The sequence below is a fragment of the Delphinus delphis genome, chromosome 2, assembly GCF_949987515.2.
Source record: "Delphinus delphis chromosome 2, mDelDel1.2, whole genome shotgun sequence".
Taxonomy (NCBI): domain Eukaryota; kingdom Metazoa; phylum Chordata; class Mammalia; order Artiodactyla; family Delphinidae; genus Delphinus; species Delphinus delphis.
The window spans coordinates 27919292-27942569 of NC_082684.1; the positions used below are offsets into that span (position 1 = coordinate 27919292).

At 41.8% G+C, this 23278-nt stretch overlaps 2 protein-coding genes across 2 annotated transcripts in view; one reads left to right on the plus strand and one right to left on the minus strand.

The window, feature by feature from the left end:
• Positions 1-23278, plus strand: part of TMED10 (transmembrane p24 trafficking protein 10) — a 44699-nt gene that overhangs the window by 2885 nt on the left and 18536 nt on the right. Inside the window, exons 2-3 of the mRNA XM_060004167.1 lie at positions 15699-15810; positions 21101-21174. Of these exons, the coding sequence (XP_059860150.1) occupies positions 15699-15810; positions 21101-21174 (186 nt within the window). The remainder of the gene's footprint in view (positions 1-15698; positions 15811-21100; positions 21175-23278) is intronic.
• On the minus strand, positions 4193-5567 carry LOC132420104 (aurora kinase B-like). Its single transcript, XM_060004166.2, is given in 2 exon segments — positions 4193-4922; positions 5138-5567. Coding segments are annotated over 2 exon segments (912 nt in total). The 5' UTR covers positions 5530-5567; the 3' UTR covers positions 4193-4402.

Below are 23278 nucleotides of genomic sequence, written 5' to 3' on the forward strand. Positions count from 1 at the left end.
GATGTAACTAGATTCAGGTTTATCTTTTGGTGAGGTTACTTTAAGGGTGGTATTGTGTACCTCATGTGGCATCACGGCAGAGCACACAGTACTTTTTGTGCCCCTTAGTGCTGCGAAGATAGATCAGTGGGTTCAGTTGGGTGTATTAGTGTCCAACTGCTGCTATAACAAATTACCATGAACTTAGTGGCTCACAACACACATTTATCTTACAGTTCTAGAGGTCAGAAGTCCTAAAATCAAGGTGTCAGCAGGACTGTGTTCCTTCTGAAGGTTCTAGGGGAGAATCCATTTACTTGCCTTTTCCAACTTCTAGAGACCACCTGCATTCTTTGGCTGGTGACCCCTTCCTCCGTCTTGAAAGCCAGCAGCATAGTATCTCCAAAACTTTCTCTTCCTTTCTCCCACCCAAACCTGTCTCCCTCCTCAGCTTCCATCATCTCATCTACTCTGACTCTGCTGCTTCCCTCTTTCCCTTATAATGACCCTTAATTTAATCCACATCTGCAAAACCCCTTTTGCCACGTAGGGTAACATATTCACAGGTCTGGAAATTAGGCTATGGACATCGCTTGGGGGGTGGGGACATTATCCTGCCTACCAAGATGGTAACAGCCCGAAGCCTCCAATGTAAAACTTCCAATTAATCTTTCACTTAGGAAGCCATTGATGACTTATGTAAATTACTTGTTTCATTAAGGTTGTGAAATGATGATTTTCTAATTGTTGTTCCTTTCATATTTATTAGCTGGAATTATTAAAGAATTCATCACTTGAGGCCATTTGGTTACCCTAAAATTTATAATTCAGGAAGGAAAGTCGGGGTAAGTGCAGAGTTTATTCCTTCTTATTGACAGTTTTCAGAGTAAGGAAGTTGCCCGTGTCATTTCCAGTGTAGTCTGAAGAAGGTTGTTTTAAGTATTATACTGAGATCATTTTTTATTGTTGTTTATTTCAATTTTTGGAGTCATTGTTTTAGTCATTTGCATTCGTTCTCTATGCTCACTTGTCTCTTCGGCTCCTGTATCCTTTTAACACAATCCTATTAGACTTTGATAGCTGCCCTGTTGTGTGGAACAACTAGGTGCCGAAGGCTCATCTTTTGTATGTCAAACCCCTGACCTGGATGCAGCTATTCCTCCAAGAAATTGTGGTCCCTTTTTGTGAGAAATGGTATTTTAGAGACCGTTAAGTTGGGTGTCATTTTTAACAGTTTAATATATTGTGCAGGCCACAGACCTATCTGTGGTTTGATCCCACTCCTTAGCATAGTTTGCAACTTTTTCATAGCCTCTGTCCACTTAGTTCTGCTTTGTCTTAAATTTTGACCACTCGTGGCCCAGACTCTGCCTCAAGGATTCTCTCTATGCATCATTTCAGCTTCTGAGTTGTGACTCCAGAGTGCAAGGATCTCATTGGTTCAGCTCCTTTTTTATACCTAAGTCTCTGAACAGCCTGTTGCTTATCTTCTCTTTGGTCATATATCCACCCCTGGTTTAAGCAGCTGTGGTTTGGGTTGAGGTTTGGAGAACTGGACACTTTCTGAAGTGCAAAACTTGGCCAACTGGGCTTGGCATTTAGTTATTGCTCTAATTGAGGCAGTCTCTCTTAGAAGGATCTTTGTGAGTGTAGTGCCTTGATAGACCTGTCTCGTTCATCATCTTCCTATCAAGGAGCACCTTAATGTCCAGTGAATACATCAGTGTTATCATGTATCACACTGTGTTGTAGTTTTGTATTTACCCATCTCCTCAGGTAGACTTTAAGCTCCTTGAGCAGAGGCTGTGTCTCAGTCATCACTGAAATGCCTGTGTCTAATACAGTGCCTGGTACATAGTAGGACTTCAACTTAAGGAATGAATGAACAAATGAATTGACACTGTCCTAGCCTCATCTCTGATCTTTACCTCTTCCTTCCTCTTCACCTCTCTCCTCCTGCCTCTAGCTGTTCTGAATACCTTGCAGTTCTTTGAACACAGTGTTCTCTTAACCTGGACCAGTCTTTGCCTGTACACCCCTCTTGTGTGCTTCTATTACATCCTGTTTGTCACAGCTTACTTTGTGAACTCCTTGCTGTCTTATTCATCTTTGTGTCTTCGGTTTAATATACTACGTAGGCATTGTTGTACAACTGAGTTAAATATCTTAGTCTTATTGAGCCTGCATCTGGAGTCAGACAGATTTGGGTTCAGATCCCATCAGCTCCACCATTTAAAGGGTGTATGGTCTTAGGGGAATTACTTAACCTTTCTCTTTGGGTCTCTTATATGTAAGATGGGGATGATAGACTTCATAGAATTGTTAGAAGGGCTAATGGAGGTGGTTTCTTTAATTGTTCAGGGCCCATTGTGGTGGGCCATAGATGTTGGTACTCTTCTTTCCTGTCTAGTGAATGAAAATTGAATTGCTTATCTGACTCCCCCACCCTATGTCATTGCAGTGACCAGATAAAGAATATTTTAATGAGAGGAATTCTGAGTTTTTGTGATTCTCGCATTCATTCAATAAATATTTATTTAATACTTAGTATATGCCATACATAGCTGGGGTTATAGCAATGAATTGCAGACAAGGTCCTTGAGCTCTAGTGGAGAACAAAGACAAAATACAAGTTAAAAAAAATACACACAATGTCAGGTAGTGATAAGTACTATAATGAAAAATCAAGCAGTAGGTGGTAAGGCGTGATTAATGGGGTAAAGTATTTGAGTGGCCAGCGAAGGCCTTTCTGAATAGAGAGAGAAATGGATTGAAATGATGGGTGGGACTCTTTCCGCAAAGATTTCTCCTTCAGGCCCATGTTGGGATGTGTTTTGTGTTAAGATTTCCAATTGAGGTTATCCCTTCCCTACTCATTTCATAAAATGAGGCTAAACCAGGCTAAATAGTTTCAGATTTAAAGACTGCTGCACAGAATTGAAGCAGGAAGTACCAACTCATCATTCATAGTGAATGTAGTTTCCTCATTACTTCAGGTCCATAATAAAAGCCCGTTGTAGGGACTCAGAATCTGTGAATTGAAAACCACATTTTCATAAAGACTAGATGATACCATAATAATTTAATAGATTCCAGTACCATTTATTATTTAGAATGCTTGTTAATGGTGAAAATTGGAGGATGAATTAATTTTAGGGGATGAGATGAGTTAGTTATTGCCTAAGGGTGATTTATGTTTTGGAAATACAGAAAGAGAGAAAGCAATTGTGAGGAGATGTCATAATCATCACTGGAAAGGAAAGAAAAGCCTACTGGTAATTTAGATCACTTATACTTTTTTTAACCTCTTCCAAATAATCTTATTGGTCTAAGGTTTATTTTCATTGTCATTCTTCAAGAGTGCTGTTGCTATTAGTAATTCATTTTGCTAAATGAGATTATCTTTTATTTGGATATTACACTCAGTTATGGTCCCTGTGTTTCCCAGCTAGCTTACAGATGAGAAAGCCAAACAAGATCATTTGGAGAGTTCAGCCTTGAGTCGTACACTTATCACAATTTAAGCATAAAAATTATCAAGAAGGATCTTGGCAGTTGGGAAACCATTGGCTTATAACATTTTTTCACACTAAAAGCTGTATGAAAAGAGTGTTTGTGTGTGTGTATGCTATAGCTTTTTATTAAATATAAATTTATTTACTTATTTTTGGCTGCACTGGGTCTTTGTTGCTGCACGCGGGCTTTCTTTAGTTGCGGCGAGCGGGCTTCTCATTGTGGTAGCTTCTCTTGTTGTGGAGCACGGCCTCTAGGCACGTGGGCTTCAGTAGTTGTGGCACACGGGCTCAGTAGTTATGGCCTGTGGGCTCTAGAGCGCAGGTTCAGTAGTTGTGGTGCACAGGCTTTGTTGTTCTGTGGCATGTGGGATATTCCCGGACCAGGGATTGAACCCATGTCCCCTGTATTGGCAGGTGGATTCTTAACCACTGCACCACCAGGGAAGTCCCTATGCTATAGCTTTAATTGATTTTATTTGGAACAGTTACACTTCAGCTCATGATTACTGTTGTCTGTACTGAGGGCTGATCTTTTTCTGTTAGGAAAAATATGTCTTTTTCAAATTTACATTTGATGTGACTGTTGTCCAGTGGGTTAGAAACAGGTCAATAAATAGATGGTTTAGTACAGAAGGCTAATTGGTACATTAAAATTTAATAATATTAAAATCTAGTTTATTTTTGTATTATATACAGATTTCTAGCTTTAAATTAAAACCTGACTGTGTTTCCTTCTCCATAAAAGTTAAACAATATGTTACTTTATTTATTTATTTAGTACAAAAAGCTTCAGCGTTTATTAAATAAAGAGGAGGTAGAAGATAGATGTGGGAACAGGCCAGGATCCCCTCCTCCTAACTACACATATGCAGACATACAGACACAACTGAGAAAATGACAGGGACAATTCACGGGACAGACTGAAGGGCAGAGGGAAACAGCACCCTCCGAGAGTGGGCCCGGACCCAAAGGTGGGCTGAGGCCTGGGCCAGCGGTCGGCGTTCTGAGGGTTTATGCTTGAGCAGCTTGTAGATGAGCTCCTGGGCTCCTGCAGGCATGGAAGGGGGGAACCTCAGGTCCACCTTGACGATGCACCGATGCATCTCGTTGTGGGAAGCACTCTCGAAGGGGGGGTTTCCCACCAGCAGCTCATAGCAGAACACTCTGATGCACCACAGATCCACCTTTTCATTGTGCATGCGCCCCTCAGTCATCTCTGGGGGCATGTAGTCCAGAGTGCCACACATTGTCTTCCTCCTTAGGGAGGGGGCGTGCACAGACCAGCCGAAGTCGGCAACCTTCGGCTCTCCATGGAGCCCCAAGAGCAGACTCTGTGGCTTTATGTCTCTGTGAATCACCTTCTCCCTGTGGCAGTATATCAGAGCATCTGCCAGCTCCTCCATGGTCGTGGCTGTACACTGCTCAAAAGTGCAGCTCTGGGGGCTTCCCTGGTGGTGCAGTGGTTGGGAGTCCTGCCAATGCAGGAGACGCGGGTTCGTGCCCCGGTCCGGGAGGATCCCACATGCCGCGGAGCGGCTGGGCTCGTGAGCCATGGCCGCTGAGCCTGCGCGTCCGGAGCCTATGCTCCGCAACGGGAGAGGCCACAACAGTGAGAGGCCCGCATACCGCAAAAGAAAAAAAAAAAAGTGCAGCTCTTCTGCATGTTCTTGTAGAGCTCCCACCGGGAGGGCATACTCCAGAATCAAGGAGATCCTTGCCAGTCATAGAAGTAGCTGTAGAGACGCAAGATGTTGGGGTGCTGCAGTTGGGCCTGGATTTCAGTCTCCCTGCGTAGCTGGTGCTCCACACCCTCCTTCTGTACCTGAGACTTGAAGAGGACTTGGAGCGCCACGATGAAATGGCTTTTCTTCTCCCAAGCCCAGTACACATTTCCAAACTTGCCTTTGCCCAGAGGACTCCCAGTCTCAAAGTCGTCAATTGGGAAGGAACGCATTGAGAAGCGTGGGGTCCCGCTGCTGTTCTCCACCACCTTCTGGACAGGGGCACCTGTGGGCTGGGCGTTGGAGCGGCTCATGAGGACAAGTGCAGATGGGGTTACAGGCTCCTTCCGGAGGACTTTCTGAGGCCAGACTGAGCTATCTGCTGGCCGTAGGGCCATGCATAGACAGTCTCCTTATGGATCCTTAGAGGGAAAAGGGGAGGGAACTGGAGCCCATGGCGCAGCCCACGCCCCTGGCCACTGGCAAACTGGCAAATGACTGAACCTGCCTCTGTTACTTCATTTAAATTTCTCTTGTTCAACAGTTGTCCCCAGCCTTCTCTCTTTTCAACTGGTCTAGAGAAGGGGGCTGCTTAGAATTTGAAATTGCTATACATATCTTTATGATGACTTCTGAAGACTGAGCCTAGTTTCTAGGAAAAGGGAACAGATTTATAAAGGTAATCTAGTGAGGTGCAGTGACTTCTGTGTTGTTTCTTGTGTGAATTGCTAACTGGTGGTTGATCCTGAGCCATGGCCCCCAAATGCATATGCAGCCTGGCATCCTGGACAGTAGAGCCCTCTGTGAAATCAGCCAGCTGGCCACAGACCAGAATTCGGGCTCTGAAACAAGCCTCCGACTTGAGGGAGATTGATGTCATCTGCTTTATTCTGTGCCCCCAACCTCATTGTTCAACACAACGTGTGGGAAATCAAGGGACTAGTTGTTAAGAAAGAACAAGGCTTTGTTTGTGCCTGAAAGGGTCACGCTGGAGGTTTTACCGTAAATAACTTTGGAACAGTATGAAAAAAAACATTTGATCTGGCTTCACCCCCGCAACAGTATTGTTAGGGCAGCAACTGGTCTTTCCTTCTCATTCCCCTCCCTTCCTCCCTCTCTTTCTCCAGCTCTCTCCCCCCGCCCACCCCCGCAACCCCCCAGTTCCCACCCCCCAGTCAAGTATGACGTATTGCCTATGTTGAGTTAATGTCGTAAATGCTAATAGAAGCAGGAGGAGAGCATCTATCCTTTATCATACCAGTACCTGGAAATCTTCCATGTCTAGTTTTCAGTACTTCTGTAAGCCTTCTTAAACTACTTCTGTGCTGTGCTCTGCCATTGCTGAATTGTGTTGGAAATTTGAAAGAATTTAGTGTTGCTAAATGCTGCTTATGGCCTTTCTAAGTTTGACTTTGTTCTGGGTAAAATCTAGATGTGATCCTTTGATTTCAGGGGTGCTGTTGGTAGACTTGGTGCTTGCTCTTGTTTGAAAGATCAGAGTAAATTTGTTTTCTGCCCATTAAATATAGCTTCTGGGCTGACAGAGTCGTCCATGTTCTTAGTGTGTAGTACTTGTGGTAGTCTCTTGCAAGTATTTCTGATGCTATTTTTCTAGTGTAAAACTACAGCATCTTCAGTGATTTGGTGTTCTTTCTGATTGGACCCCACAGTTTAAGATTCACCGTGAACTATTACCAAATGAAGCATATAGACCCACAACCCCTGATCATTATATATGCACCCACAGTCCTCTCTTCTCCTCTCCCCACACTTAATGTTATTGGGTCCTTCATGTAGTTTATTACTTATTGGGTAAAACACTTGCAGGAATTGCTGAAGTCATCTGGTATTTCTTTCTATCCCCTGTTAGCAGCTAAAATGATTCATTGAATACCTGCTTTGTTAGGCATTTTGCATTTCTTCAGTTTCTAAATCTTACTGCTGCTTCCTTAAGGTTTACCTGTCTGTCTTTTCCTGTCTCCAACCATTTAGGCCCTAGTCACCCCTGGGTTTAGTCGATGCAGACTACTTTATCTAGTTTGCCATCTATTAGCACTTTTAGATTGAAAGTATGGTTAGTGACCTAATTGTTTGTGGAGTTCTGAGTTATCACTGACAAGCAGTTACCATAATAGCAAAAATGCTCACAGTAACAACAACAATGCTAATAATTACACTTATTGAGTGCTTGCCAGCTGCCAAACACTGTTCTAGGCACTTTACCTTTATTAAATTTAATTTTCACAATAACCTTGTAAAGTACATACTCTTGTTCTTATTTTACATATGAGGCACAGAGAGGTTAAGGAACATATCCAAGGCCTTACAGCTAGTAAGTGGCCCAGCTGTGATTTGAACACCAACCTGAGGCCTGACTCTAGAACCTTCAGCCTGACTACTATGCTGTACTATCTCTCAAAAGGAGAAAAGGGTAGGTGTTTCTGTTTTGGTTCATTTTTGTTCAATGTATAGGGCTTCTCCAAGGGACTTGGCTGTTTCTGAATTCCTGAGTTAGTCATTCAGGAGTTACAAGGTTTATGGTTAGCCTTAAAATAATATGTGCACATTGTATACTCAGTATTATACCCCAGATTGGTCATAAACCTGAGGAAGACAGAGTGTAGGAGCCTGTGTGAAGGAAATTACATCTTCAGAGTTTCACTAAAGCTGCAAGCTGATTGACCTCTGCTGCTATGGTAGCACACCCAGAAAGACGTGGATTTCGCTTTTGGTTTTTAACATATTCTTGGACTGGTGGGATATGGAGCTGATTCAGCAAATGAAAGCAATGTGTGACCTGTGACATTAGAAATACACAGACTTGCCACCTCCCCCGTAGATCATATGTCATTTTATAAGGGTAGGTATAGACTTGTCCAAATTAACTATTTGTATTTACAACATAAAAAGTATATGAAAATGTTTATTTACTTGCTTGGCTTTGATTATAAATTTCTTGAGAATCTGGAGGTGTATGTGTATATGTGTGTGTGTGCGTGTGCGTGTGTGTGTGTGTGTATGTATATGTATGTGTTTGACTTTATCTTTCTGAATAGTATTTTTTTACATAAGCTTTTTATCTTAGAACAGTTTTAGATTTACAGAAGAACAGTGAAGATAATACAGTTCCCATATACCCCACAGCCAGTTTCCCCTATTGTTAATATCTTATGTTAGTGTGATACATTTTGTCTGTCACAATGAACAAGTATTTATACATTATTATTAACTAAAGTCTATACTTTATTCAGATTCCCTTAGTTTTTACCTAATGTCCTTTTTTCCTGTCCCAGGATCCCATCCTGGATATATTACATTTAGTCGTATTTCTTTGGGCTCCTCTAGATTATGACAGTTTCTCAGATATTCCTTGTTTTTGACAGCCGTTTGAGTTTTGAGGAGTACTGGTCAAGTATTTTGTAGGATACCCCTGTATTGGGATTCGTCTGATGTTTTCCTCATGATGAAACTGGAATTAAGGGTTTTGGGGAGGAAGACCACAAAGGTAAAGGGTCATTTTCATCATATCATGCCAAGGGAGCATATTGTCAGCATGAATTATCACTGTTATATTGACCTTGATCATCTGGCAGAGGTAGTGTTTGTCAGGTTTGTCCACTGTAAAGTTACCCTCCCCCCCCTTTCTATGCTGTGCTCTTTGGAAGGAAGTCACTATGTGCAGCCCACACTTGAGTGGGGAGTATGCTTGACCTCCTTGAGGGTGCTTTTTCTAAAATTTCATAAGTTATCTGTGAGTATTCTGCATGGGAGATTTTCTTCTTCTCTCCCAGCTTGTTTGTTTGTTTGCTTGTTTAATCATTTATATCATTATGGATTCCTGGGTATTTATATATTGAATTACAATCCAATACTGCTTTATTTTGTTGCTCAAATTGTTACAGCTTTGGCTGTTGGGAGCTCTTTCATTTGGCTCCTGTGTCCCTTTGACAAACCCCTGTTGTTTTTTGTCTTGTTTTGTTTTCCAGCGCTTCTTTACTTTCTGGCACTACAAGATGCCCCAGGCTCATCTTGTGTATTTCTTGTCCCAGTCCTGGGGTCAGCCATTTCTCCAAGGAGCCCTGGTTCCCTTTTATTGGAGAATGGTATTAGAAACCAATATCTGGATGGGTAGTATTATTTTTAAGGTATCTTTTCCTGACACTTTTTTTTTTTTTTCAAACACACTTGTGGTAGCAGCAAGTGGCCAAAAGTAGTCCCAGCCTTCTTGCAACTTTAGAGTAAGGCTGAGAATTCCCTGAGCAGCAAGAGGAGCTAGGATGGGGAGAGAAGTGGTGCTAAAGAGCAGAGGCCCGCGGTTCGCGAGTGTTCATCCAGTTCCTTCAGGTCCCACCTCTGCGTTATTAGGTCAGGCAGATTGTTATGGAGGGTCACTAAAAGCATCCATGTGAATTGTATTTCTATCTTTAGCAAGGCTGTGGTTGAAAGTGGAGAGTCTAATATTGGTCACAGTCCTTTCACAAGAACCTTCCTGATAAACTGTTCTTGTTTAGTTCCAGGAAAATTATCTCTGAAGATAAATTTGTGAGCTTTCATCAGGAAACAAATGATGTGTAACCCAACTTGTTTCTCTCTTAGTCTCGGCTTCCAGAAAACTGAGAGCCAAATTTATTATGCACATACCATTTGCTTAGTTCAGGTTCTTGATAGTGCCTATTAGTTTCTTCCTCCAGGTGAACTGTATTCCTTAATTCCTAATTGCTTTATTTGCCTAGTGTTTGGGCCTAAGCTACTTAAAGATCCTTTTGAAGTAGGCAGGGTATTACCTTGAATGTGTGGTCAAGGAAGGGGGGCAGGCTTCAGGAGCAGAAGAACTGCTCAAGAACCTGTTTTCTCTGGCCACTGCCTAGAATCGTCCAAGAAAATCCAATTCTAAATAAGTCTTGTTTTCCCAGTGGACCTGTATTCTCACTTATTTGATGGTTTTGATGTGAGTATTCACATATTCTTGACATCAGCTACTGTGCATATACATACAATTAACCCTTTCTTCCCTACTTTGTAAGTTGTGAACTTTGGTTTGCTTTTCTTCAGAAGGTGTTATCTAGAAAGAAATCTTTATTACTTCCCATTCCTTGATGTCATATGGGCAAATTTTATGCCTTGATATTACCTTTTGTTAAGAACTTTACAGTAAGTTTTATGTTTTTATTGTTAAGGGGGAATCCTTTAAGGGTTTGCTGTTATAGTAGGTGAAAGTGGCAGTTATCATATTACCAAGGTGGTTCTCTAGTAGAATTTAAGAAGAAAAAATAAAATCTCTTTAATTTTTGAGAAACCAGATGATCTTTTAAAGTGATCTGTAATCAGAACATTTTAATTAAAGAAATTTAAAACCATTATTTTGGCCTATTAGACTTTGCCGGCTCTGGCTAGTCACTGAGATTTGCCCAGTTTTTTTTTTTTTTTTTTGCGGTACGCGGGCCTCTCACTGTTGTGGCCTCTCCTGTTGCGAAGCAAGAACCCGTGTCCCCTGCATCGGCAGGCGGACTCTCAACCACTGCGCCACCAGGGAAGCCCTTTTCTTTCTTTTTTAAGGTCAGTGGCTTGGCTGCTTAATAACTGCAAAGTTATGAACTACGTGGGAAACCTACTGATTTTCAGAAAAATTCTGGGATCTGTTAGAATCCCCAACTGTCTATAAGAGCCTAACATGAAGGTTAAATTGTCAAGTTGCCTGTCTGGATTTCCAGATATCTGGATAGATACCCTTATATAGTTGTGTCATCTGAAGGTCATAGGGAGTATAGAAATGTGGAGACACTGATGGAAATGTGATCATTATCACACACTATTTCCAGGAGGTAAATTTCATGCTGATAAATGGTATAGGCGGTGATGGGTGTTTTGCCTTCAGCCTCTTGTAAAATATTTGCGTCTTTAATACATTTTCAGATGTCATAGAAAGAACCAGCAATGCAAGTGGTTCTACCATGACTATAGTTCCTCAGTACAGTGTAGAAGAAGACAATTTAAACAATTTTTACTCCTTCCGAGAACCAGTTGGAAGTGTGGATTGTATTCGAGTCTTTCAGAAAAACATGGCAGACTTCTTAATTCATTTTGCAAAGTACTCAATGAAGGATTTTTGCCACTGCTTAGTAAGAGTTTTCTCACCTGTACCTAGGATCCTTTGTCATCTAAAGAGGCTCCTGTCCTTAAATAATTTTTTTGAAGAACCCTTTTAAAATCTTAGGAGAGGGGCTTCCCTGGTGGCTCAGTGGTTGAGAATCTGCCTGCCAATGCAGGGGACACAGGTTCGAGCCCTGGTCTGGGAAGATCCCACATGCCGCGGAGCAACTAGGCCCATGAGCCACAACCACTGAGCCTGCGCGTCTGGAGCCTGTGCTCCGCAACAAGAGAGGCCACCATAGTGAGAGGCCCGCGCACCGTGATGAAGAGTGGCCCCCGCTTGCCACAACTAGAGAAAGCCCTCACACAGAAACGAAGACCCAACACAGCCAAAAAATAAAAAAATATAAAAATAAATAAATAAATTTAAAATAAATAAATAAATAAAAGTATTCTAGGGCACAGGTATTAAAAAAAAAATCTTAGGAGAATGCAAAGAGATCATAAGCTATTCTTCTAGGAAATAACCTGGTTGGGCAAATTTATGCCAAGTCTTGTAAGTCTGATTAAGTTGAATTGTCCTTTGTTTGGCTTTTTCTTTTAGTTGATAATTCAGGAAAAGTATCACATGAACAAGAGGCCTTTAGGAATTTTCAGGGCTAAATATTCCCATGCAGATTGTTTATTTATTGCTGACTTCAAGGCCTCTACCTTGTGGCTGCCTGCTAATCCCTCTAAGGTGGAGAATGCAGACTGAACAGTGCCAAGTCCCACTCAAGGGGACTCTCAGACTCTCTGACTTGCACCAACCCAAAGAATCCATCAGATTCTGTTAGTCTTTCTTGGCTTCTGTGCATTCCACTTCCTTCAGCCATTCCTGCTGTGGGGCTATAACATGGAATGTGGAAAGAGCATAGGTTTTAGACCCTGTCTTCAAATCTACCTACACAATTTATTAGCTCTGTGATAATGAACAAGTTACTAAGTTTCTGCCTCAGTAAAATGGGAATAATAAGACTGGCCTCTCTGGGATTGTTGTGAGGATTAAAGACTATGTAGGTAAAGTTTATAACATAATTCCTTAATCCCCGTATCCTTCCAAACCACTCAGTTGTAGACCCCAGACCTAAATCATATAATACTTTTCTTTGCTCCTGCATCCTGGCTGCTAGGTGCGGCCACTAGAAATCCATGGTCCCTGATCTCAGCTCTCACCTCAGTGGTGCCCAACAGTTCTTTTGTGTGATTTTAGCCAGCTTTCTTCCCGTCCTATGCAGAGGTCAGATATCGGTGGCCCAGAAGTTGTTTCTATAGACATTTTTTTTTTGCAGTACGCAGGCCTCTCACTGCTGTGGCCTCTCCCGTTGCAGAGCACAGGCTCCGGACGCTCAGGCTCAGCGGCCATGGCTCACGGGCCCAGCCGCTCTGCAGCATGTGGGATCCTCCCAGACTGGGGCACGAACCCGTGTCCCCTGCATTAGCAGGCGGACTCTCAACCACTGCGCCACCAGGGAAGCCCCTATAGACATTTTTTGTTTGGCCTTGAGATAGTTTTTCAAATGTTGGGATTGGTTGTGAGGATTTAAAAACTAGGAGATTTCAAATAACAGTTAAAATGTTTAGGTTCTTTTGGAGAATTAGATTGTCTGAAAAGCTGGATGCCATGGTAGTAATTGGTTTCTCCCTTGAGACCGGCCTGTCTCCTGTCTGCCACATTGTTCACCACACCCCGTGGACTTGTGCTGGCCCGTTAGACTCAGTGTATGCTGCTTGCTTGGTCTTTGTGGGCATTCACTTTTTGGTCTTGTCCTGTGGGCTCTCCGGTTTTTTTGTTTGTTTGTTTTTAAGTATTTATTTAGTTATTTAGCTTGCGCCAGGTCTTAGTTGAGGCATGCGGGATCTTCGTTGCGGTATGCATACGGGATCTAGTTCCCTGACCAGGGATCAAACCCGGGCCCCCTGCATTAGGGGCGCAGAGTCTTACCCACTGGACCACCAGGGAAGTCCCTGGGCTCTCCGTTTTTATTTTATTTATTTATTTATTTATTTTAATTTATTTTTTTTCTCCATTTTTAAAATTCCTCAGATGTGGCCCCTTCTCTCCATGCACAAAGCCTTCATCATCTCTAACCTGGAGTACTGGGTTAGTGTCCTAACACATCTTCTTATCTCTAGTATTGTCCCTCTTGAGTCTGTCTTCACAGTGTTATCAGATTTATCTTTCTAAACTGCAAGTTGAATCGCATCACTCTGGTTTCAAATTCTTCATTGCCTTTTCCACTTTGTGCGCAATAAACTCCTTAGCATGATGTTGTAGTTCTACATGATCTGGCTAGTATCTCTCCAGCCACTTAACCTCTCTGTGCCTCAGTTTCCTCCTGTGGAACATGGGAGAAAAAATACTTCTTACCTGTAGGGTTATAGTGAAGATCAAGTAAAAAATGCATATAAAGGCCTTGGCACAGTGCTCAGCATTTAGTAAGTGTTTAATAAATATTAGCTATTAGTGTTACGATGATACCATGTTTTTGTTCTGTTTTGTTTTTCTGGACCTAAGCCTTCATACTTGCTGTCTCTTTTACCCTGAATGTCTTTACTCCTATTCTTCCCTTGATTGCAACTCATCCTTCATGACTCAGCTCCTGTGTCACCTCCTCCACGATACACTCTGTGACCCTCCATAATCCCATGGCACAGACGCACTCTCCACACTGCAGCGAAGTTGTCTCATTTCTTATTCTTCTCCTATTTATACTCTTAAGCCCTTCGAAGATGGGAACCATCTTCCACATCCTATTTCTCCAGTGACCAGTGCAGATCCAGGCATCTTAAATGTTTGACAAATTAATGAATGATCAGCATCATTCATGGCAGAAGATACTTGGTTAATATTACTGCTGTTACTCTTAGGGAATTTAGATGTGCCATAAAACCTTTTTTATTAACCCATCATTTCAAGTTTGTCTATCAGTGGTAACTATTCTTTCGTTATGTTTTTCTTCACAAAACTGAAATAACTTTATTTCTGACCATAAGTGATACATGCCTTTGTAGAAAAAAAAATTATAAAGAAATCTCACTGCTCAGAAATAACTAGTGTTATTAAAGTACTTTAAATATATAGGTTTATATGTATACTATTCAATTTTTATATTTAAAATCTCATCTATAATTGAATCTTGTTTTACAAACAGCATTAGAACGTCCAGTTTAATATAATTAATCCACTATTTTTGTGTTCTACATTTCAAGTAGCTTCCTGTCTTAGGTCATGAAATGTGCCTTCTGCCAAGACAACCATGTGCTCTAGAAAAGAAGCCTGAGACCCGGTCTGTCATATTACTGTGTCAAGCCCTTGCTTTATATGCGACCGTTCACTTACCAATATATGCCGCTTCGTCTGTGCTTACAGGCCATTCATTCTGTAGGAATGGAGCGGTTTAAGTTTGGAAAACTAGAGGCAACAACCTGGAAGACAGGAATTATCATTTGTGGAAGCCAAAGATGTCTTTTTTAGGAGTAACTTCTTGTTTATCCCCCTGCCTTCCCCCACCCCTTGTAGCCATTAACATAATCCACATAAAATCTGCAGGAATAGCTCTGCCAGATTTTTCCTCCGGGCATGCCTTCTTTTCCTTCACTCCTTGTGTCAGGTGCTCCATTTCCACTCTCCACCCCTCCCCCCAACCGTGTGTCAAGATTTGTTTTAAACAGGAAATGTGTTCTTATGTATCTTTCTCCTTTTTGTATATTCTTTCAGTAATTATCCACTTCCATTTTCCGTTTCTAGGAAACGATACTGATCTGCATTCTATAAAGTGAACTTTTGCTAATAAACCCACTTTATATCAACTATTATCAACTGTGTGAAATTTGCTGTATTTGGGTTTCACCTTCTAAATCCAATTCCTGTCTTTGGGAATGGTTGGACCATAGTGATCATAACAGACTGTCTTTTTTTTTTGATAAATTTATTTATGTTATTTATTTGGCTGCATTGGGTCTTCTTTGCTGTGCACGGGCTTTCTCTAGTTGCGGCAAGCGGGGGCTACTCTTCTTTGTGATGCGTGGGCTTCTCATTGTCGTGGTTTCTCTTGTTGCAGAGCACGAGCTCTAGGCGCGCGGACTTCAGTAGTGTGGCTCGCGGGCTCTAGAGCGCAGGCTCAGTAGTTGTGGCGCACGAGCTTAGTTGCTCTGCGGCATGTGGGATCTTCCCAGACCAGGGCTCGAACCTGTGTCCCCTGCATTGCCAGGCGGATTCTTAACCATTGCGCCACCAGGGAAGCCCTAGACTGTCTTTTATAGACAGTGTTTCTTTCCATTTCTCCAATTTCTATAAGTTCTCTTCCCAAGTATTATTTGCTGCCTGTTCTTACGTACTTTTTACTTTTAGATTACAGATTCTGCTGGCCATATTCTGTACTCCAAGGAGGATGCATCCAAGGGGAAATTTGCCTTTACCACTGAAGATTATGACATGTTCGAAGTGTGTTTTGAGAGCAAGGGTAAGTAAATCAGAGTATTTTCCCTGAATTAAGCATCATCTTCTAAGCAAGTTAGAGCATGAACTTTCTCTCTTGGTCTGGGCAAGAAGAGGAAATGAAAACTACATTTGCTGGAGTGCACACACATATAAGTGAAAGTTGGCGAATTGGTAGAGTTCTTCATGTGCAGGAGAAGGCATTTCTTGAATCCTGTGATATACTTGTCTTGAATGATAGAGTTGAATTTGGTATAGATGCTAGAAAATAGTGCATTTATATGCTAGTGACATGTTTTCTTTGGGATTAGAAGTAGGGTCTGTCTGACAAATAATGTATCGTCAGAAGCAGTTTCGATCTCCAGGGCACTTGCTATTTCCTAGTCCTGATAACTTGCTGTGGCTTCTTCTGTGCATCTCAAGGCCAAGAGTCCTTAGTAACTTTTAGGCTGATTGATTACCTGATGGCTTCTGTGCTCAGTGGTTGGGGACTTTTTCACTCCCTATTCTTCAGCTTCAAGGACACCAGACTCTAAAAGCTGTATGCATTTATACCTGTTATATTACTTGGGACCCTTTGGGGCTGCAGGACACAAAAACATAACTCAAACTGGCTTAAAGAGGAAGAAGAGAAAGACTATGTGACTCTCTGAACAGGGAGGTCTACAGTGTGGTACTGACTTCAGGCAGGGCTGTATCTTGGGGTTTTAACGGTATCATTGGAACCTTACATTGTTTTTAGTGCTTCCTCTTTTTGCTTCCATTTGACTTTATTCTCAGGCTTTCTCCGTATGGTAGCAAAAGGACTCCTGGCAATTTTACATTTATAGAATGTTCAGAACATACGATCCTAGAAGAAAAGCAAGCACCTTTGCCAACACCTCCAACATATTCCCAGGAATAGCAAAAGAACCAGCTGCTTTTAACAGTTAACCAGAAATTGACCCCTGATCTAAAGTGGGTCAGTTTAGCCTAAAAGCTAAGGGAGTTTGCCTGAAGTAAATGGAATAATAGATTAAGAATAGAAAATTAAAAGACTGTAATAGTGATTTCATGACTGATACCCTTCTCCCTGCTCCCACCCCTGCCAGTTCCAGGATGTCTCAACAGTATTCTAGACATTTCCACATGGTTGTGCTATTCTTACCTCAAAACTCAGACATCTAAGACTGTATTCATGACCTACTCTTTCAAATTAGTTCCCCTCACTCATCAGTATTAACACCATCCTTCCAGTTACTTGGGCGCACATATTTGAAATTACATACTTTTGTCTTTTCCAGTCTGTCATCAAGTTATGCTGATACTTCTTTCAAAATACCTCCTGTATCTGCCACCACACAGATCTGAACTCTAATCTTTCAAATCATGGATCTTGTCATTAGCCTTCTAACTGATATCCCTGCTTTTAATATATCCAAATACTGCCACCAGATTTATCTCCTAAAACACATCTTTCATTATGTCAGTCCTTTTTCAAAAGCTTTCCCTTCTTTGTAGTGGTAGTAATATTCCTGTTCTATAGAATGAAACACAGAATCATGAAATTTTCAAGCTAGAAGGGATTTTAGGCATCATGGCTTTTAATAGTCTTTATACTCTTGCTCCATCCAACCTTATCTTCCTCTGCCCATCAGGCCCCAGTCATTCTGGTTTGCTCTGCCTTCTAAACATGTCACATTTATTCATTTGTTGGAATGCTCTCTTCCCATATGAACATAGGTTTACCTTTAGTTTTGGGGGTTTTTTGTTTCTCTTTTTTAATATTTATTTATTTGTTTGTTTCGGCTGTGCCAAGTCTTAGTTGCCCCACGTGGGATCTTTGTTGGGGCGTGTTTAGTTGTGGCATGCAGACTTCTTAGTTGCAGCATGTGGACTCTTAGGTGCGGCATGCATGTGGGACCTAGTTCCCCTACCAGGGATCGAACCCGGGCCCCCTGCATTGGGAGTGTGGAGTCTTACCCACTGGACCAAAGGGAAGTCCCTACCTTTAGTTCTTTTAGAATGCATCCCTCAGCCGTTCTAGTCTGCTTGATATCCCAGTCAATTGATTGATTCATCCATCACTGTTCTAGGTGTTGGGGATATAGCAGTGAATAAAACGGAAGTCTCTGTTCTCAGTGGAGCTTACATTTTCATTGGAGCAAGCAGACAATAGACAAATATAAGTCAAATGGGGGCTTCCCTGGTGGCGCAGTGGTTGAGAATCCATCTGCCAATGCGGGAGACACAGGTTCGAGCCCTGGTCCAAGAAGCTCCCACATGCCGCGGAGCAACTAAGCCTGCGCGCCACAACTACTGAACCTGTGCTCTAGAGCCCGCGAGCCACAACTTCTGAAGCCTGTGCGCCTAGAGCCCATGCTCCGCAATAAGAGAAGCCTTGCGCACCACAACAAAGAGTAGCCCCCACTTGCCGCAACTAGAGAAAAGCCCGCGTGCAGCAACGAAGGCCCAATGCAGCCATACATTTATTTATTTATAAAAAAAAAAAGAAGTCAGATGGTAGAGGGCTTTGGAGAGAAAGCAAACACCTTAAGATGTTGAGCATGTCTCAGAAACAGCAAGGAGGTCAGTGTGGCTTCCTCTGAATAGTGCATCACTTACTGATTGGATTGTTTATTTAAGTATTTGAATATATATATATCTCACACACACAGCCTTGTGTTGTTTAAGTGTCTCGTGTATATATCTTACATTCCCAATTTTGAACTCTTTGAAGGCAGAGATTATCCTTTGTTCTGAATTTCTGATATGCTGATGCCGTGCATGTAAATGCCTAGGAACTAGTACAAAAATGTGTGTGTATATATGTATAAATGTATGTGTACACACACACGTTATAGCCAGCGCTCAATTTCTAGTTTCATTTGTGTTTATTCAGCTGTTTATTCTGATGTGGAGACCTGATACCTTATAGTCTTTGGAGCACCTTTAAAAGACTGTCTATTTGTCAGGCAGAGAGAAATTTCAAAGGGTGTTTTTACGAAGGAGACCCTTTATGGCCATGATGTCAATTAAGGGGATGGGCTGGCTGTTCTGTGCAAGAAATTGTATGGTCTGGACTCAGATGGTCTGTGGTTTTGTGGTTTCATTCGTGTTTGAATAATGCTAAAGCTGTGCTGTGGCAAACAGAGATAGCGAGAAGAGTCTGTTAGGAAGAGAATATCTTGATCATTCCAACCAGGCGGAGCTGTGAGCTGCTTGGATTTCACAACTTTTTAAGTGAGGAAGGAGAAGCAAATATTTGCATTGAATCTCTTACGGGCAGTGCTGTGATCAGGATTGCACATTAGATTTGGGAGAAGATACCTTACTGGGTGTCACTTTTTGTTTTGCTTTCTTTTTTGGAAACCTAATTGGTTTAATGCTCAGAAGGTATCTGTGACTTGGCTTAGTTTCTTTCTTTTTCTTTTTTTTCTTTTTTAAATAAATGTATTTATTTATTTTTGGCTGCGTTGGGTTTCCATTGCTGCATGCGGGCTTTCTCTAGTTGCAGCAGGCGGGGGCTACCCTTTATTGCATGTGCAGACTTCTCATTGCGGGGGCTTCTCTTTGCTGCAGAGCACGGGCTCTAGGTACGCGGGCTTCAGTAGTCGGGGCGCACGGGCTTAGTTGCTCTGCGGCATGTGGGAACTTCCCGGACCAGGGCTCGAACCGGTGTCCCCTGCATTGGCAGGCGGATTCTTAACCACTGCGCCACCAGGGAAGTCCTTGGCTTAGTTTCTTGATCCTACCTATTCAGTCTTATAAGCTTTCAAATTGATCTTTCTAGTCTATCCAAAAGAACTTCTTTACTGTCTTTTAAACATGCCACAATCCTTTCAATAGCTGTCTTTGTTCATGTGTTCCCTTATGTCCAGATACTTTGTCTGCCGTCAGGTGCTACCTCTCAAGTGAAGTCTGTCCACAACTAATCTCTTCCCTCTTCTAACCTTTGCTCCATAGCTGGGATTGTCTGAACCATTTTTGTTTTTTCTTTAAAGTTTTATATGCTTTGCATTTTTACTGTAGCTGGTATGCATATTTATGTCTTAGATGCCCATAGAATTATTTGAAGGCAGAGATTGCAATCTCTGTTCTAGCGCCTTGTGAGTTCTCAATGAGTAGTTTTTGAATTGACGTTTCAGAAAATCTCCAGTGTTTCTCAGGGTACAGTACCATTCTCTATGGCTTATGGTCTCAGGAACCACGATGCTTAACTGGCAATATTTCCCAAAACTCCTAATTTCATGCAGGCAGTTTTTAATTATACAAGTAATCAGGTGAATTCCAGGAGATTGAGACTGAGCAGTTTTCTGGGCCTCTTTTGAATCTTTCCCTTTCTCCTACTTGATGATGTAAGAATAGAATTAATTCCTTTTTTTTTTTTTTTTTTTTTTTTGCGGTACGCAGGCCTCTCACTGTTGTGGCCTCTCCCATTGCGGAGCACGGTCTCCGGATGCGCAGGCTTAGCGGCCATGGCTCACAGGCCCAGCCGCTCCTCGGCATGTGGGATCTTCCCATACCGGGGCAGTGGACTCTCAACCACTGCGCCACCAGGGAAGCCTGAGTAGAATTCCTTTTGATCAAGCTGAATCAGATTATATTTTCTAATATGAACATTGCTCTGTTGGTCCTACTATCCCAAATAGACTTTTCTGTTTGTAAGAAGTATCCCTGAGAATTTTACTCTTACTGTTAAGTTTCTTCTTGGGCTCTTCTAAAGGCTTTGTGGGAATAGTCCCATAACACTTTATTTACCTATTGAAATGGCCTTACATTGACCAAAATGTTTGAAATAAGTGGAATAGTAGACAAATCCTGTGTACTTTTCAGTACTCATATTTGTATTAAGTAAATTCAAGCTTAGCGTATACCGAGTAATCCTTCTCTCAGAATTTCACAGGTCAGCCTTTTCAGATGTGGAAATGTTCCTTTTCAGCCTAAGTTGGTGCCCTCTACCTATTGGTCTATATGCCACTCAATTGTCTGCTGTTGTGACTTTCATTTCCTAATCCAGTGAGCCTGTGTGTTTTCTCTTCCCCTGTTCTGTTCCTCTGTAGTACCAGCTGCAGTATCTTGTGTCCTGCTCCCTCAGAGATGTTTGCCAGCAGCATGTTCTTGTCACTTTCTGGCACCCCACACAGATAGAGGCTTTGTCTGGAATGCTTGTGATTTTTAGCCAGAGCCAGGAATTTTCTGCAGCTGAGTAGGGGGAGGAGTTGCCGCTGTTTCCCTCTATTGAGAGGGTAGGGCTTAGGGAGAGGGAGGGTGGGTGGGTGATTTCCCGGAATTTTAAACATTCCGCACAATGAATCCTTTGATTTCTTTCTCAGGAACAGGGCGGATACCTGACCAACTCGTGATCCTAGACATGAAGCATGGAGTGGAGGCGAAAAATTACGAAGAGGTATGTCCTGCTGTAACAGCCAGTAGAGGCAGTAGCTTGCTGTTCTGTGAGGTTTCTGTGACCTAGTCAGGCCAACAGGCTGTGCTTTGCCCGGGAGGCTGTGGTTTTCTCAGCAGTCATGTGATAACCAGCTTGATATAAAAAGTTATGTTAACAGCCTTGAATAATAATTCTGGCTGTGCTGTCAGCCAAATGACTGGACCAACTGTCCCATAGAAATGTTGGTGTGGTAAGACCCAAGCATATGCCATTAGTGCTCTTGAGACGTCTGAAACCAGATATATATTTATAATTTTTAAAAGCTGGAATTCATTTATGTTAATGTTCAAGGTTAAGAAAAGTGATTTTTAGAAAAATTCCTATGGCTTTTATTCCCCGACTGACAGCTATGTATATAGCTAGGGCATAGATTCAGTGCTGTTTTAGACTTGAACAGTTGTGCTGTCTTTGAGAAACACAATAATCAAAAGTAGCTTTTAGTTAAAATAATTTCAAAGAGAGAGCAAGATGGAAGAAAAAACTGCAAGAGACTAGCAGTTTTGCTGACAGGAAGTATTGTAGAGAATAAAAATAGGCATTTATTTGGGTGGTAGGGAGGTGGAAGTGTGCATAGAATTAGGGGAAGGGAGACCAAGCCCTTTTAATCTCAATTATTGTGAGAGACTCTGGGGGCAGCACAAAATGGTTCTTCAAATGAAGAGCACCTTTGAAAAACCACAAGAACTATTTAAGACTGGAGGATTGATCTTTACAGAAAGATAAGAGTGTTTGTACCGAGATCAGTCTTTTTACAGCAGTACCTGAAGGCATGAAGAAGAGGCGGGGTACAGGAAATGTAAATGGCTTTTGAAGAATGTAAACTGAATAAACAAAGGAAAGTTGTTTTAAGTGATTTAAGAGAATTTTCTAGGAATGTTGGAACAGGAGAAGTTATTCTATCTTTGGTCAGAACTTGGAAGGGAAATATCCTAAAATGGAAGATTGGAAGCGACTGGCTGGTTCTACGACAGGAAGTAGTACTACAATGATTGCAGCTCTCCAGGTCTTTCCCCTTTTTTTCCTAGTTCATGTGTGTGTTCAACTGAACAAAACTAGACTGAGTTATTGGTAGGGAATAAACAGGAGCAAGTGATGCAGTTGTGAATGGAAGACAATTCCTAGTGGAGACTTTGATTTGCTTGTTTCTGTCTCCAGGCTAGTTTAGGTAAAAGAAATAAAGCAAGAGCTTCTTTGTTTGATGAACTTAAGAGTAAACTGAAAAATCCGAGAATCCTAATTATATCTAAATAAGATCATGTAAGTTAAAGCACTGTACGGTATAAAACACTAAGAAAAATGTTGTATTATCTTGAGGTAGAAGAATAGGTAAAATGATTTTCAGTTTTTGAGTACTGCTGCTATATTCTCAACCTCAGATTGCATATTAGACATAGATTGTTTTTCTCTAAAACAGATGGTATTGTGAGTTCACATATAGAATGATGTGGACGTCACTATCGTATGGCATTTTACTTTTTTATTATTTTTTTAATATATCTTTATTGGAGTATAGCTGCTCCACAATACTGCGCTAGCCTCTGTCACACAACAAAGTGAATCAGCCACGTGCATGCATACATCCCCACGTCCCCACCCTCTTGAGCCTCCCTCCCACCCTCCCTATCCCACCCCTCTAGGTCATCACAAAGCACCGAGCTGATCTCCTGTGCTATGCAACTGCTTCCCACTAGCTATTTTACATTCGGTGGTGTATATATGTTGATGCTACTCTCACTTCGCCCCAGCTTCCCCCTCCACCCCGTGTCCTCAAGTCCATTCTCTATGTCTACGTCTTTATTCCTGCCCTGCCACTAGGTTCATTAGTACCACTTTTTTTTTGGATTCCATCTATATGCGTTAGCATACGGTATTTGTTTTTCTCTTTCTGACTTACTTCACTCTGTATGACAGACTCTAGGTCCATCCACCTCACTACAAATAACTCAATTTCGTTCCTTTTTATGGCTGAGTAATATTCCATTGTATATGTGTCACATCTTCTTTACCCATTCATCTGTTGATGGACATTTAGATTGCTTCCGTGTCCTGGCTATTGTAAATAGAG